At 35.0% G+C, this 17,704-nt stretch overlaps 1 protein-coding gene across 1 annotated transcript in view; it reads right to left on the reverse strand.

Moving 5' to 3' along the window:
• The window catches only part of WDR35 (WD repeat domain 35), a 60,857-nt gene that overhangs the window by 18,973 nt on the left and 24,180 nt on the right, over window positions 1-17,704 (reverse strand). The window contains exons 11-16 of the mRNA XM_068564128.1: window positions 15,782-15,842; window positions 9,610-9,754; window positions 6,840-6,909; window positions 5,753-5,806; window positions 3,744-3,853; window positions 3,051-3,261 (exon numbers count right to left, since the gene is read on the reverse strand). Of these exons, the coding sequence (XP_068420229.1) occupies window positions 3,051-3,261; window positions 3,744-3,853; window positions 5,753-5,806; window positions 6,840-6,909; window positions 9,610-9,754; window positions 15,782-15,842 (651 nt within the window). The remainder of the gene's footprint in view (window positions 1-3,050; window positions 3,262-3,743; window positions 3,854-5,752; window positions 5,807-6,839; window positions 6,910-9,609; window positions 9,755-15,781; window positions 15,843-17,704) is intronic.

The raw sequence follows: 17,704 nt of genomic DNA on the forward strand, positions 1-17,704 counted from the left end.
TAGAGCTTTCAAAGTGCAATTGAACTTAAATGACTATCAGTTTAAAACAAATAGATACATGGACATATAAATATAGATATAGAAATGTCATATATATGAACTTCATGGCAGCCACAAACCAAAAACCTACAATAGATACACAAAAACAAAGAGACAGGAACCCAAATATAACACTAAAGAAGATCATCAGACCAAAAGGAAAGAGACTAAAAGAAGAAGTAAAGAACAGAGAAGAACTACAAAAACAACCAGAAAACAAGTAACAAAATGGCAATAAGTACCGTACATATCTATCAATAATCACTTTAACTGTAAATGGACTAAATGCTCCAATCGAAAGACATAGTGTGGCTGAAAGGATAAAAAAAACAAGACCCATCTATATGCTGAGACTCACTTCAGAGCTAAAGACACACACAGACTGAAAGTGAAGGGATGGAAAAAGATATTACATGCATAAAAATGAAAAGAAAGCTGGGCTAGCAATACTCATATCAGACAAAATAGGCTTTAAAACAAAGTCTATAACAAAAGACAAGGAAGGGCATCATATAATGATAAAAGGGTCAATCCAAGAAGAGGATATAACATTCATAAACATATACGCACCTAACATAGGATCACCTAAATATATAAAGCAAATATTAACAGATATAAAGGGAGAAATTGACAGTAATACAATAATATTAGGGAACTTTATTCCCTACTTACATCAATGGAAAGATCACCCAGACAGAAAATCAATTAGAAAACAGTGGGCTTAAATGACATATTAGATCAAATGGACTTAATAGATATCTACAGGACACAAACACAGCAGAATATACATTCTTTTCAAGTGCTCATGGAACATTCTCCAGGATAGATCACATGCCAGGCCATAAAACAAATCTCAATAAATTTTAAAAGACTGAAAAGATATCAAGCATCTTTTCTGACCACAACAGTATAAAACTAGAAATCAATTACAGTAAGAAAACTGGAAAAAACAAACAAACACATGGAAACTAAACAACATCTAAACTAAACTAAAAAATCAATGGGTCAACAAAGAAATCGAAGAATCAGTACCTTCAGAGGGTCACTGAGGATGAAAATGATCAAGCAGGGAATATCAACATTAAATACTCATTTCCTAATTCTCAAGGAAAATATGCTTTATCAATGAATTAGAATTTTGCACACAAATGGCACCCTTTTCTCACACATAATCTGAAGAAAGGTCTACGATTTGAGGAAAGGTATGAAACTAGAATTCGTAATAACACTCAAACGTATAAAAATGGATTCAGTATTAACCATCAAACAACAGTGTATCTCCTAAATAATAACACAGAATACTACGTCCTGAAGGACTTCTAGTAAGTTCAGTTTTGAAGAGTATGACCTCACATGCTAGAGGAGTGACTAGCAGAGTAACTAACCAAACAGGGACCACAGGCAGGGTCCTCATGAATGAAAAGAACAGCACACCATGGTTTATAAAGAAATCCAGTCAATGGTAATGTTATGAGAAATTCACCTACCTCTAAATCTAATAGAAATCGAAGGACTTGCCAAGCCAGACAACAGACTCCAAAAATAAATAAATAAAAGGTTGTTCTTTTAAAACTACTTAAGAAACACTTTCCACCAGGCAAAGACTTCCCTTGGTGCTAGACTGACCATGTGTGCTACACACACATTATGAACAGCCAGGCATAATCCTCTCACTTCTCCAGGCATGTGATTTTGGAATTAATACAAGTAGGGCCAAGGATGGAAAAAGGACCCTAACACTCAAAAAGTATTTTACTTCCATCCTCAAGTTTATCCCACGGTTACCTGTCAAATTTCCACACTTGTTTTGTACCAAGGGTCAAATTTTCTTTGAACCCTTGAAAGAAGTCCATGCTTATATAGGTCAAATGCAGCAGCCCTGAATGCCCTTCCTTTGAGCCATTACTCAGGGCCTGAAAATTACAAAGATCCTTAAGACTCCTAAAAGCTTTAACAAAGCCTTTGAGAACAATTTACATCAGGTCATTGACCAACCCAAAGATCCTGAGCAGGGCTCAAACGGGGAAATGTGAAAATAATCCAGGATATGAAAGATGTTTAGTTTACCACTAAATAAATTATTACAGAAGATCTTCAGTAGCTCGGGGGCCCCAGCATGTAATTTCTTCCCAAGAAGGAAACTACAGGTCCAAACAAACATCAGTTAATGACATAAAGCATTTATCAAGTCATCTCTTATTATTTCCACTAGTGGAGTATAACAGGAGCATTGAAAATTCCAAATTGAAAATCCACTGATAATTCAAAAATTGTTTAAAAGATTTATCTTCTTAATGATGTTTTGATTAGGCTACCACTCAAATTATTTTGAATTCCCAAGCACAACAGCTAACAGTTGATACACAGCAGACTGACAGGAAAATTCTGAGCCTAAAAATTAGCTGATGTGAGCCACAAGTAGAAAATAAAAATATAACTCTAAAATCAGTGAGAAAGCAGCTTTCTGACACCCCAGAGACAGCAGATTATTAATCACAGCCCACATCTGCCTGTTCATAAGATTATCAGGATGAGAGAGAACATGGATTACTAGGTGATAAAGTTCATGTAAATGTACAGAAGACAAAGGTAAGCACAGAATAAGCACAGAACAGGCAAAAGAGAATGAAAGGGCAAGGCAATTCCAAAACCACATTTTTTTGGCTGGTTGTTTTAAGCAATTTTGGTAAATAAGACTACTTTATTTGTTTTAAACTTTGTCAAGGAAAGAAATAAAGACTATATAGTTAGTGAGCATGGTTCCATCTTTTCAAAAGAATAGATAAATGCTTAGGAAGTGCCTTTCAGTGAAAGTGGAGAATATTTAAAGGATAAATATTAATCGCTCTTAAGACCAAATATTTTTAAATTCCACAGAAATGTTTCTATTTATTTTCAGAATTCATGCAGCCAACACCAACAAACTTCTTGAAGAAACAAAGGGGAAATGTCCAGGTTTTGGTATTTGGCTCATTATTTATGTACTGTTAATGCTCATTTCTTGTTTTTACCTCAGGATCCAAGTTTCTGAAAACATACATTCTTGTCTTCTCCATCATTGCAAACAAATCAGGATTATCTTTGGCCCACTTCATATCCCAGACATCTTTTCGCTCCAATTTTAACAACTCGCCAATAACTTGCTGTCCTGTGCTGTCTGTTACCCGAGCATCCAAGTCAAAGAAGGTCAGAACTCCTGAGATGTCTATGATAGCAAGACGACTACAAATAATGAAAGTGGAGAAGGGGAAAAAAATTGTAAAAGTACTATCTGCGTTCATGAATATAATTACTTAGCACCATTCTTCAAAATAAGTTCATCAGAACCCGGGAATAAGGTAGAAATGGCTTTAAATAAATAACTGGCTTTAAACTAACATTTATAAATTTGATAGAAGACATGGGCTGCTTTCCATTTTGCTTCCTTGTGAAAAAAGTATGCAAAGGGATTAAAGCAACTGGTATGCAAATAATTTTTTAAAAATTACACTAGAATTTCTATATTTTGCCCAATGAGAGAAAGACATCTAGACACAGTATAATAAATATAACATTCAAATACAAATATACTATAGTAAAACCACACTGAACTGTAAGACAAGTTTAAAACAAACACAAGTCTTTGCATTTATTACATAAATACAACAATCCCAATGGATGACTTCTAAGTCTAACATGTACGTGAGGAAAGTTTTCAGACTTACCTGGAGTTGCAATTCAAGGACAACTGGTAGGCTCGACAATTAAGGGAGTATTTTTGAATCAAACCAACGTTAGGAAGACTGTATCTCTGAATGGTGCCAGATTCACGACTCTACAGAAAATATTTTTGATTACTAAAGCATATTTACCATAATAATATTAAATTACAACTACGGGTCTCTCTATATGTTCATGCATTTGTTTCAAAACCAAAGTGATGGTGTCATAGTGAATTCTCAGTTCTGATACTGATCATGTTCTGAGTACATATTTACCTCATAATTTAATTAAAACCTTTTTAAAGTGGCTGAAGGTGATCTAATTTTTTTTTCATGTAATATTCAAGAGAGAAGTCAGAAACCTAGTTCTTTAATAATACACAAAGTCTTACATCACAAGGAAGATGTATCTAGGGTTATTTACACTTGTCTAGGTTAACATTCGGGGTACATTAAAGGCTAAAATATAAAGCACTTATTGAACTAAATTTCATATATGTGAAAAATCAATATAAGATCACCATAGGAAACAGCTGTTACTGAAAGTCTATGTTTTTATCCTATAGCCATCTATGTGATACCAGTTTGTGGCAAAGGGAGATGATCAGAAAGCAGTGATACAATGAGTATTAGTTTAAATGTGCTTAAAAATAAAACAGAATATAAGTTTCTGTGCAAGCCTTAAGGCTGACAGATCAACAGTTAGAGCAACAGACAGGAGAGAGCTGTGATTTTCAAACCCTGCTGTGCCTCCGGCCATAGCCACAGGGAAAAGGCAGAAGGCTGCACTCAGCCCATCATTCCCTAACCCCTTTCTAATGGGAGCAGCTCTGCCCTCCCAGCATGCTTCTCCAGAGAGGCCTATCAGAAAGGCTGGGGAGGGCAAGAGAGGGGTGAGGAGGGCGGATATTTTTTAATGTACAAAAAGGAGGTATAGGCTTTAAAAGATTATATTGAAGTACACAATAAGATTTTGTTTTTGAAAAAGTGGGTCCTGTGGCTTTAAAAGTTTGAAAAAGGCATGGCTCTAAAAGCTGTTTATATTTCAACAGTGGAAAGTTTTAAACGCAGAAGATACCTTTTCCATTAAAATTTTTGGCTGGTATTAAAACTATTCGAGTGTTTCTTACAGATAGACTCTCATTTAGGAATTAAGTCAGTTTTTGTGACTGATCCGACTTGCATGTTTTTTTATTTTTCCTGCAAATGTCAGAAACACAACTAACACAACCAAAAACCTGCTGTGTAGCAAAGAATCTAAAAAGAAAACAAGAGACTCCTCAGACCTGACTCTAAGACAAACTGCCTTCAAACATATACCAAATTTATTTGTTGAGGAAAAATGAATACTATGTTCTTAAGATTTTTTTCCCCCACAAACTTAGCTAATGTCTAAAGAATGTAACTAGAACTGGAAATATACACACGCAAGGATCTATTTACATAATTCGAATTTAATGACTCTACCAGCATTACCATATTAAACATTTATTTCTAAAATTAATATTTTCAAATTTCAGAGCTCAAGAAAAGGCACAACAACATTGATACATGGATTTTATTTGAAAAATTCAGCAAAAATTTGCCACAGGCTTCTTTATTTTACTGGCTACCAAGCACACTACCTCTTCATTCCAATTCTTATGGAAGCAGCTGAGCCAAAGCACTTTCTCCAATATGAAAAAGCAGGCCACACAGAGGAGGAAACTTTCCAAGACCTACTACCACCATCCATCTGCTCCACATCTGCTAACCTTTATAGGGCTCATTCAACCCAGCCTCAAACTCTCCCCAGCTGGCTACGATTCTACCACTTTCACAAAGTTATTTTTTGCAAATGATTAACAATTTGTGACGCAATCTTTAAAACTTTCTTATTTCTTTTGTTCGACCTAGTAAAACTTGAGGTGCCCGCAAGATGATATTCAAATCCAAAACATGTTGCTTTATTCTATTTTTAACAAGTTAAACGATTATTATTCATAGAATAAGTTTTTCTTTCAACAACTTACCACAATCAATGTCTTATCAGATGCAGTTATGGCACAAATTGGATCCCTTGTGCCCTAAAATAAATCAGCATTACTCTTTAACAAATATTTATTGACTGGTTAATCTGGTACAAGGTAGTATACAATTCACTAAGAAGAATACTGTAACTATATATTTATTAACTTAACCAACATTTACTTACTGAGCACCTACTATATGCCAGACATTGAACTAAGCACTGGAGATACTCGGATAAAATCTTTGCCCTTGGGGATTACTCAGAAGTCTACTGGGAAAGACAGTGGACCCAACACCTAATGACAGTACAGTATGATCAGAGTAGAGGTAAACACAGGAGGTATAAGTGCACAGAGGGAGGAGCATAAACTTACACCAAAATGGGAAGAGAGACAAAAACTTGAACTTAGCTGTAAAAGATAACATTCAGCAAAAGGACCAGCGCGTGCCAAAATAGAGAAGGGGGCAAATAGCACGGCACTGCTACAACCTGGATGGATTATTTTTTTAAGCCAGTCTCAAAAGATGACATGCCATTACATGCTATATGATTCCATTCGTAAGACATTCTCAGAGTGACAACACTATAGAGATGGAAACAGATTAGTGATTGCCAGAGGACAAGGACGGGGGTGGAGAGTGGGTGTGAAAATGAAGAAGTAGCATGAGGCAATTCCTTTATGGTGATGAAGTTACATAAAGCTACACGTAAAAACTAGTGAAAACGGAATAGGAATCGGGTCGTAGTCTAGTTCACAGCATCATTACCAATGTCAATTCCCTGATTTTGATATTACACTATAGTTACGTAAGATGTCACCACTGAGGGAAGCTGGGTAAAGAGGTTCTATGTGCTATTTTTGCAACTTTCTGTGGGCCTATGATCATGTCAAAATAAACTTTTTTTCAAAATCAAAAGAAGAAGAAACAGATCTAGAAAAATTTGAATTAGAATAGAAATTTTTAAAAGAATTACTAGAATAAAATGCTATTCATTGGAAACACATTTTTTTCAGGTCTCAAAATAAACTTACAGCATTTCCAAATCTATGGATATTAACATTTGCTGGCAATAATAAAATCACCTACTTGAATGGCTTTACTATAATCAAGCACACCATCCACCGATCCAGAAGGTGTATCATCAACATGATAAATTCTGAAAAAAAAAGTTTTAATTTCAATGATAGTATAAGTAAGGTTTATACTATTTCATGATCTCTAGAACAATTAAAGGATTGGATGACACCGATGAATACTGTTATTTAATAATACTGTCCTGATTATTTTAAAGAGTTCTTGACACAGCTCAATCTTACAAAGGCAGAAACTACCTACCATGTGTTTACTAGTGATGCAAGTGCCGTGTTCCTGAGAGCTATGCCAAAAATATATTTGGACACTGAATCATATATCTCCGATGAATTTCGGTAAGCCCCAAGAGATATCTTCCCTTACTCTCCCAGTGAACATCGGTCAGGAACAACTTCTAAAGCACCAAGTTTCTCTGCTGTTTCTCCATAATGTCCCTTCTAATGATATGCTTAATAAAGGTAAAACTTAAGTGTATTTGGGAAGCTCTAATTAATGGAATTCTTGCTCTGAAGTAAAAAACCCTCCCCTATGCCTACTGTGCTATGAAGATACACCACTTCAGGTGTACCATCTCTCAGATACCTTTACTGTAACACGTATGCACACCACAGTATTGCTGCTAGTTTCCTTGTCTCTCCCACTAGACGGTGATTTTCCTAAAAGCAAAGACTACATCTCCAGTGCCTGCCACACATTGTCAGGCGCTCTATAATGTCTGCTGAAGAAAACATGAAAATGAATGGAGGTGAACAGAGAAGACACATCATTGAGTAGCCTATGAGGCCCTGGGCAAGTTATTTAACTTCTCTAAGCCTCAGTTTCTTCATCTGTAAAAGAAGGCGGACAATTCCCCCTTTGCAGGATTTTTGAGAGGCATAAATAAAATGATGTTTGTAAAGCACACATGCACAGAGCCTGATACATAAAAGGAGTTCAAGACATTGCAGCTGTAATATAGTCACAGGAAAATTAAGCCATTTTCCATCTTTAGAATATCATGAAATTTTATCATTGTTAAATTGAAGTCATATTTGTACTTTCACCAATATAATGAGATCAAATGTCAAATAAATTTTAAAGAAATGTATTAAATACAGAAAGATATACTAATTTAGAGGTGCCATGTTTCTGCTTTCTAATACATTTTTATTAAGTACATACAGTCAATATTTCTACTTAGTTATCACAAGATAAAAGTCAAAGGTTAGAATAGGAGGTCTCTCAAGAGATCATTTGACCCAAATCCCTTTCTTAAAACAAGTAGGGTACTACAAGAAAGGCCAGTCTGAGTAAAGTGGCTCGGAGCCAGATAAACGTGGCATTGTGTCCCATCTCCTCTTATCAGCTGGGAACCTCTGGCAAATAAGTTACGCTGTGTGTCTCAGTTTCCTCTCTGTGAAACAGGAATAATACGAGTACTGACTAGACTTCCCAGTGTCTGGCACACAAGAAGTACTCTATCAATGTTGGTTCCTATCAACATCAGCAACGGTATTTTACAGATGATGAAACTGAAGTCCAGAGAGAACTGGCCCAAAGTCATTAAAGCTAGTAAGTATACCCCAGACAGAAATATAAGGAAATGATGCCTTCTTTATTGAAACAGAAGCCAGAATCTCTTTAGCTGGTTCACGGAGCACAGCCGCTCCATGGAGAGGCTAGACTTTTCTGCCCCAACCTTGTCCTAAGATCCACCTTCTCCCCACAGGCCGCAGGTCTCTTGTTACTGGTGCTACCGCTGCCACATGCTGTCCTCAAAGAGGCCAAAGGTTCTTCCCACTGGGTCTTTCAGAACCACAGAGAACACAAGATATAGTATTTTTCCACTTCTTTGTTTCCCTGCTGCCACATGAATTTACGTATCCAAAATACTTTTACTGGGGTTATATCACCTATCTTAGTACACGAGTGAGTCTTAAAGGGAAGGGAAGATTGCCTTAAGATCTCAAGTATGTGTGAAGGAAAATGATTTGAAAAAAGCAACCTGAGATTTCTGACATGACTCCCCGCTGCCCACCACCAACAACACAAGCCTGTGCCCTCATTAACAATCATTAGGTTAAAGTTACTCAACCAAATGCTTTGCTTAAAGGCTTAGGATAACAACAAAAGGGCAGTAAACATGGAATATCACCAACAGAGACAATATAACTTACAAAACACAGTAAATGCACTGCTATACTTATTATAAAGAATCCCTCCACCCTGGCTCCTAATTTCTCCACGTGGTAGAGTCATATTTACCCCCAGTTATCAGAAATAGTTCCAACCCCAAAACCCCTGGAATCCAGGGCAAGAGAAAGAAGGCAAGTGACCAATTCTCCCCACCTAGAGACCTCCTCCATATCTGTGTCTAAGGACCTGCCTCTCCTGTGGTGATTATGATACTAGAATCACCCCACCGTCCTGGAAAGACCTCTACCTCTAACCCATAGGAATGAAGTTTTGGTTAGACAATCATATGTCAGTGTAGCATTATAACTCTAATATGGCGAGAGTAGATAAGCGAGAATAGCCATCCCTTATAAAAACATAGGTTTCCAGTCTTTTAACTCTAAAGGCTTTTCTTTTGTTACATCATGCTACCTCTCTTTTATTTTGATAAATTTAAACACATAAATCTGAAAGATACTCAAATTAATGGAAAATTATTTCTAGTAATCAAAACAATTTCCAGTTCTCAAGCATGACATTTGTAAATAGCTATGTCCGATTTAAATGTGATATGGTTGAGCTACTAAAAAATGTTCATCAAAAGATATACCTTTCTCTCCCTTCTTTTCGAGACCGGGTGATCTGATTAATTTCCAATGCTGTGAGCTTCTTTGCCACACGATACTGCCAGGTATAAAATGCTTCTTTTGAAGCTGCTATCACATGGGTTTTGGTCATTGTAACAAACAATGGTACTATTAAAAAGAACATTAAGGCAATTAGGTTACAATTAGACAGAATCACAAAATGTGCTGCAGAAGACTTCAGTGATCACTGAGTCCAACCTCGCATTTTATAGACAATATACCCTAAAAACAGTCTGAGAACTCAGAAGAGTCAAAAGTTTGGAGGACCATACAGAAATATCAACTCAAAATGAATCAAACATAAGTATAGAACTCTTAGAAGAAAACTTACGTGTAAATCTATGTGACATTGGGTTACGCAGTGATTTCTTAAATATGACACCAAAACCGCAAGCAAGAAAAGAAAAAGTAGATAAACTGGACTTCATCAAAATTAAAAACATTTGTGCTTCAAAGGACACCATCAAAAAAGTGAAAATACAATCCACAAATGGAAGAAAATATTTGAAAATCATATACATGATAGGGAATTACATCTAGAATGTATAAAGAACTCTTGTAACTCAATAATAAAAAGACAAATAGCCTAATTTAAAATTGGGCAAAGCATCTGAACAGACATTTTTCCAATGAAGATATACAAATGGCTACTAAGCAAATGAAAAGATGGTCAACATTATTAGCCACCAGGCAAATGCAAATCAAAATCACAACGAGATAACACTTCACACCTACTAGCATGGCTAGAATCAAGAAGTCAGACAATAATGAGTATTTGCAAAAATGTGGAGAAATGGTAGGAATGTAAAGTGGTGCATCCACTTTGAAAAACAGCTCGGTAGTTCTTCACAATGTTAAATATATCAATAGAATTACCACATGCCCTAGCAATTCCACTCCTAGGTATATACCCAAGAGAAATGAAAACATATGTCTACACAAAAACTCATACACAAATATTCATAACAGCATTCATAAGAGTCAAAAAAATAGAAACAGCCCAAATGTCCAAATGTCCAAATGGATAAATAAAATAAAATTATTTCTATAATTGTAACAGCTGGTTGGAAGGCAGTCTATTCTCTTATTCACTACCATTACTGCTTGGTTCAGGCCTTTATCCTTCCCTCTGATCTCATATGTCTTATATTTCCTCATTAATTTAGAAAATGAAATTCTCCAAAGTTCCTTTTAATTTAGGAATATAGTCTCTTAAACATTTTTTTCATCTGTTCCATTTCTTAGAGAATATTTAATTAAATTCCTACTGTGTACCCTTTGATGAAGTAGTCTCATCAAATCCACCTTACAGATAAAGAAACAGAGGATTAAAGATGTAAAATAACTTGCCCAAGGTCACAAACAAAATAAACAATATAAAATTAAACACACACATTCACAAAAATATAGAAAAACAAAAAACTCTTTCATAAAAGATCATTTTAGTAGCTAATTTCTAAATTCACAATTAAAATGGTACAAAACATATTGTTCTATTCAAAACTACTGTACAAAGTAATCATTAATACAGTCAGAATAAAGGAACAGTGTTAATAACAGCTACCATTTATGGAGTTCTTGCCACAGTCCAAACAAAGGACATTTAGGGCAGTAAGAGACTTAGGAACTAAACAAAGAATTAGAAACTAGACTGATGGTATAGTGTTTACTGAACAGATTAACAAGTCGAGATTCAAACGCAAGAATTTTTATATGCTAAATAAATAACTCAGTAGAGTTGAATCATATTAAAAAGGTTTTTTTGATTACAGTTGTCAAGATTTCTCTATTCAAAATGTGTACCACTACCAAACTCTAGAGGTAGTGAGAAGCCTTCCTGTAGGAAACAGCTGGTTGGAAGGCAGTCCTGAGAACGGTGGCAGAGCCCGATTCAGGGGGAGCCCGGAGTGGGACGAATGAGTAGGCCAGGCCGAGGCTTTGCTGAGCTTTTGCTGATCCCATCTGCACTAAATCATAAGACATTTGCTAAATATTCAGTAAATTCTACCATAGGTACTCTGATGCTGGTAACTATTATGCCTTTAGTGTGATGTGAAGTTAAGTTCACAAACCTTAACTGCTTTCTAATAAAATAGTTTTTCCTAAGCATATAAAAGTATTTTTCTAACCAATGTTTAGCTACAGTTATAAATTATACTCTTGTTTCCTTTTTTTTTTTTGATACATCCTAAATGATCACAAGTTTATTAACAGCCTAATTAATTCAAAATTAAAAAGTTAGTGGTTCATAGCAAGTCAGACTTCTTGGATTTATATCACAGGCACTTGCTAACTCTGTGGACTTAGATAAATTACTTATTCTCTCTTAACCTCTGTTTGCTTACTGTAAATTGAAGATAATAATAATATTACCAACCTTAGAGCTACTTTAAGGATTAAGAGAGATAACAAATATAAACCATAGTACAGTGCCTGGCATGGAATAAATGCTTAATAATAATAATTTTAAATGCCAATATTTATTGAATTTTTTAAATTATATGTCAGGCATTTTTATATAATTATATAGTTATGATATATACTTATATTAATATATTATTAATGTATTACATACATAACTCACACCTACCCTATAAGGCAGGCACTATTATTACCCCCATTTAGCAGATGAAGAAACTGAAGGATGGAATGGTTAAATAACTCACTGAAGTTGCACAGCTAGAAAGCGGTAGAAGCTGGGACACAAACACAGTCAATCTGGTTCCAGAATCTGTGCTCTTAACCACTATGGCAGACTGCTTCTCATTAAGGGTTAATAGGGCTTCCCTGGTGGTGCAGTGGTTAAGAATCCACCTGCCAATGCGCGGGACATGGGTTCAAGCCCTGGCCTGGGAAGATCCCACATGCCATGCTGCGGAGCAACTAAGCCCGTGCACCACAACTACTGAGCCTGCGCTCTAGAGCCCGCGAGCCACGACTACTGAAGCCCACGCACCTAGAGCCCGTGCTTCACAACAAGAGAAGCCACTGCAATGAGAAGCCTGCGCACCACAACGAAGAGTAGGCCCTGCTCGCCACAACCAGAGAAAGCCCGCGCACAACAACGAAGACCCAACGCAACCAAAATTTAAAAAATTAAAAAAAATTTTTTAAAAAAGGGTTAATAACTGTTAGGTGTGGTTGCTATTATTTTTTGCTTTTTATAATAAAATGATATATAAATTCACTAGTCAATACAAAAAACAAATACAATATATATGAAACATGTTCTGAATCAGCATGGCAGTAATTTTGGCAAATTCATATGGGTAGATAATCCTATCTACATAAATTATGCTAGATCATTATTTATTATCTATCCCATCCAGGTGGTTTAGTTCTTAGTTTGCTAGAACTAAGCCTCTAGGAAAAAGTTAAAAGACCAAATTTTAAGAGACTGAATATTTTAGGAAAAAAACACAACCAGGAAAAAAGCAGTCCATGTCCTTCTCAACTATTCAGTATCCAGAAAGAAAAAATTTGAAATATCTAGAAAGATCATTGGCAAAAAATTGTAAAGAAAGTAATTATGCTTCCATTAATTGAAACTTGTAACACTAATAGGTAATAGTTACTAGCTAAGCAAGGATGTAAAATAATTTAAGACAATCTAGGAATTCACATATAAGTAAAACCTGCTTATAATATTTTAATGCTGAGGCCTGAAATAAATGTCTACATCTGTAATGTTCCCCCACTTTTCTACCTATTTCTCAGCCCTTTAAAGAGCTGGTAAACTGAAATTGCACTGAACTGTTTTCATCAAATCACCTCTCTCTGGCCTATATAGAAGATTTAGTGCAAATGCTACCGGCCACCATTAGAAAGCTCCTACGTGCTCCCCACAAAATGGCTGCAGCACAGGCACCTGGTACTTTTCAGGCACTTTTCATGTCTTATTCTTATGCAAATGCTGTTTCCTCTCCTTAAAATGTTACCTGAAGAAATACTTATCCTTCAGAACTCAGCTCAAATGAAACCTTCTCTAAGTAGAAAAAATGTCCCTGACACCCTTATGCACCGATATCTACTTATCTAGCACCTAGCACAAAACCTAGCACACAGCAGGGGAGCAACTGTCATTGTTCAATAGACGAACTATATTTTAATTATCTGTTCAGACATTCTACAGGAAATGTCAGAGTTAATTTCTTATCAATCCCAGTACCCAGTACAGTACCTGAAACAGTATATACTCATCGATGGTTTGCTAAATAAATAGATTTTATTTTAAATATTTTCATACATTCAATAAACATTTGTTATGGGGCAAGCACAGCGTTAGGCAGTGGGGATACAGAAATGAATAAACACAGTTAGATCTTTAAGAAGCTCAAAATCTTGGAGGGAAGGTAGATGAGAAAACCAATAATCACAGTGCAGAGTAAGTACTTTGGATAGAAGCACACCAAAGGTATACTGAGGGCTCAAAGGAAGAGGCCCCAAAAATGGTACCTAACTCTTACGTGTACAGTACAACAGAGCCTCACAAACTAAACTTCTGTAATAATACATAATGTTCTTTTTAAAAGTTTCTCTAGAGATTTTCAGGAAGAGCAGATGGCAAATCACGTTTCCTAGAACAATATCAGTTATACACTTTTTTTGCTTTAGCCTCCAGTCCTCATGAAAATTTGGCATAGAAACTTAAAAAAGGAATTGTACAGGATACATATGAAGCAAAAATGTTGAATCTTTGGCTGAGTTTACTGCAGACCAGTGAAAGAACTGTTTGCTAAAATTTCAGCCAGTGAGACCGCAAAAAAAAAAGTTTCAAGACTCAATAATACAAATAATCATGCCCTCAAGCATTTGCCATTTTATGAGGGTAAAGGATTCACATCTGGCTTTATTAAAACACAGACTGCCTGTGATTAAAATTACTTTGAGGCTAACCCTATCATCATTATGATATTATGCTAAAACTTTTGATATTAAAAGAAAAAGCATATAATCTGAAGACTGACAGAATTCATCCCTTAGATTTAAGACTATTATATTTCTAATAAATGGAAGATATTCATGTGATAAGTGTAATAACTTTAAGCTAAGGAATATTAACATTAACAAAGAACACGAACATTTATGTACATATATAAATATATAGAGAGAAACATATAAACATACCTAACAGTGAACATAAGACAAGAAGTTGAAAAGTTTCAGTGTTTAAAAGTGAGTTACCAAGACCCTAAACATAGAGTATAAAATCTTTGAGGCCAGTAAGTATTCTTCACATTTGCTTGTATCACCCAAAGTCCTTAGCAAAATACTTAGAAGGCACACTTTAACATTTAATTGTTAAGGCTGAATGTGAAATCTAAAAACAAAAAAGACTAGTCCTCAGATTCAGAAAATAATTCAATGGGTTTTCAATTTTTGAAACCTACTATTTTTTCTAACATCATATCCCATAAACTAACATACACTTTAAAAGAAAACCATTATTTTGGAAGTTACAGTGAAATGGCAACAAAATATTTGGTAACAATTTTTGACAAAATACTAAGAATAAGATTTGGAATTTTTTATGGTTACTTTCATAGCTATTGGATAGAGGGAAGGGTAAATCTAAAGAAACAAATGTCTTCTGAAAACAAAAAAGTCAGGAATTTTTTTAAGTTGTCCCTATTAATAGACTAATTTCATCACAAAAATCTGGACAGGGCAAACTCACTTTAACAAGCAGCTAAAGTGTTTTTCATGGAAGAGAGGTACTTACAAGCAGTTTATTAATAATAAAAGTGGTTTCATGGCAAAATTCTTTCTATAATCCTCAGTATGTTACATTCTAATCATTACATTGGATACCAATTCTCATACAATTATATTTCCCATTTAAAGCAAATGATGGCAGTATAGCAGTCGTGAGATTATTGTGAATTTTAGATACAGTAAACTTAAAAGTTATTGTATTAAGCAGGATCCTTCTGAGAGTGAAATGGGGCATTACTAATAATTTTACCATGACAACAGGCATAGACTGGTACTGAACCTGAACCTGGCAAACCAGGAAGTATGTTCATCCCTGTTTTAGAGAATACCGTTCTAATTAATAATACCATTGTTACATTTTAAAATTAGTTTACAAATAAGATTTGATTAAAGAGGGAGTAAATATTAACATTTCCTTACCAAGATCAATGTATTTGGGATCCAGAGGTGTGCCAATAGAATTACAAAGAACTAGCACGAACTGTGAACAAATAAAACAGAAAGTATCAAAACTCCTGCTTATGTACAGTAAAAGAAATAATGCTTAACATACCATGCTTATCTCTTTTTCAAGTATCACTAACATGGAAAGAATTGATAAAATTAAATACAAAGAACAGCAAAGATAATCTACAGCACAAAAGTAAAGAAATATGAACTAAAATTAAACTAAGGCTGATTTCTCAATATAGTGGAACACTGGTTTTTAAGAGACCATTTAAGAAACACAAGTACACTGGCTACTTTTCATTTTTATACTTCTAAAATTCCTGGTCAGCTATAACCTCAAAACTCATTTTTATCCTGTAACCAGCTATGTAAGGGCTAACAATTTGTTACCGTTGCACCAAATGTTTCCATCTCGTTCTCCTCCTTTGAAGCAATATATAAATGACATGAGAAAGCCAGAAAAATTCAGTTAATTCAGAAAAAAACATAACCCAACCCAATGAAAATAACTTAAAATGCCCAGGGGTTAACACATACACAATTATCAATGATTAATATTAGGAAAAATAATCGAACATAATGCACGCTTTACATCAGATTATTCTAATGATAATTTCATTTTTTTTGCTGTTAGTCACCTTCTCTATATCTAGTACTAAGAATAATATTTTACATAGATGTTTTCCTGATTAGAATAATAATTTCAAATAAACCAATTCTCAATGTACTATTTACACAGACTTCTTTTCTCAGTATCTCAAGTAAAACTTGTTTAATTTCATAAACGTAAACTAAATGATAAAAATTACAGTAAAATATCATAATTTACTCTTCCACTACTTAAAACAAGCTTATTTACTGCCACAAAATACAAATGTTTTAGATACTTATTATTCACATGCTCATAGCTTAAAGAATCAAATGAGACATCTTACTAAAAACAGAAGTCCCCCAACTTCCCATTTCTTGTTCCCTAGAGTAATTACTTTCAGCTCCTGTAATTCATTCTTTTGCTATTCACCTCCACAAATGTAAGTAACATGTTTACAATGCTACTTCTTGTTCTGTTTTGTTTCAATTCGGGAGGTCATGTAACCATTACTTTCACCCCTCCTTCCCAGCCTCCCATGACACGGGGGCACGCTCCCATCACTCCATCTTTCCACTGCAGTCTTGTTAAATCAGAATTTAAGTTTTAAAATGTTATTATAGTTCAATTTTTAAACAATTTTAATTTTTTTAAAAATCTAGTGAATACATCATTTTGACTCTAAGTGCTATTCACAGCTTAGGCAAGTATATAACATGATTTATTTTCCTTTCAAGCATGTTTTAAAGCTTTCCCTGGCGTAGATAATTGCCTTTATTTTTTTCTTTTTGCTTAGTTGTCTCTGTGTTTATTACTAACTCAAGTCCCCAGTTGTCTCCCAGTTATCTATGTCTCCCCTCAGGAGGTCAACCTCATTAACTATTCTACTAATTTCATCTTGGATTTCTTTTGGAGCCACCTGGGCGGCTCTCATTTGATGACTCACTCCCTAGGCATGTGCACAACTGCCAGCGGGTACCACTCCACACCACTGTTGTCAGGTTACCTTGTTTCTTCCTCTTTCTTAGTTTATTCTTCGTTTTGGTAAACCAGATCCCGAAGTAACTTCCTAAGTTAAGAAAGCTCGGAAGGTAAATTTTTGGTGATCTCGTACATCTAAAAATGTCTTTATTCTACCCTCCTATTTAATGAATAGTTTGCTTAAGGTATGGAATTCAAGGTGGGAAATCATTTTCCCTCAGAATTTTGAAAGCAATTCTCCAAAGTATTGAGGTTGACAAGTCAAATGCCATTATGATACCTGATCCCATGAAATCTGTTCTGGAACCAAGTGGGAAATGAAG

Source organism: Eschrichtius robustus, chromosome 15 (genome assembly GCF_028021215.1).
Source record: "Eschrichtius robustus isolate mEscRob2 chromosome 15, mEscRob2.pri, whole genome shotgun sequence".
Taxonomy (NCBI): Eukaryota; Metazoa; Chordata; class Mammalia; order Artiodactyla; family Eschrichtiidae; genus Eschrichtius; species Eschrichtius robustus.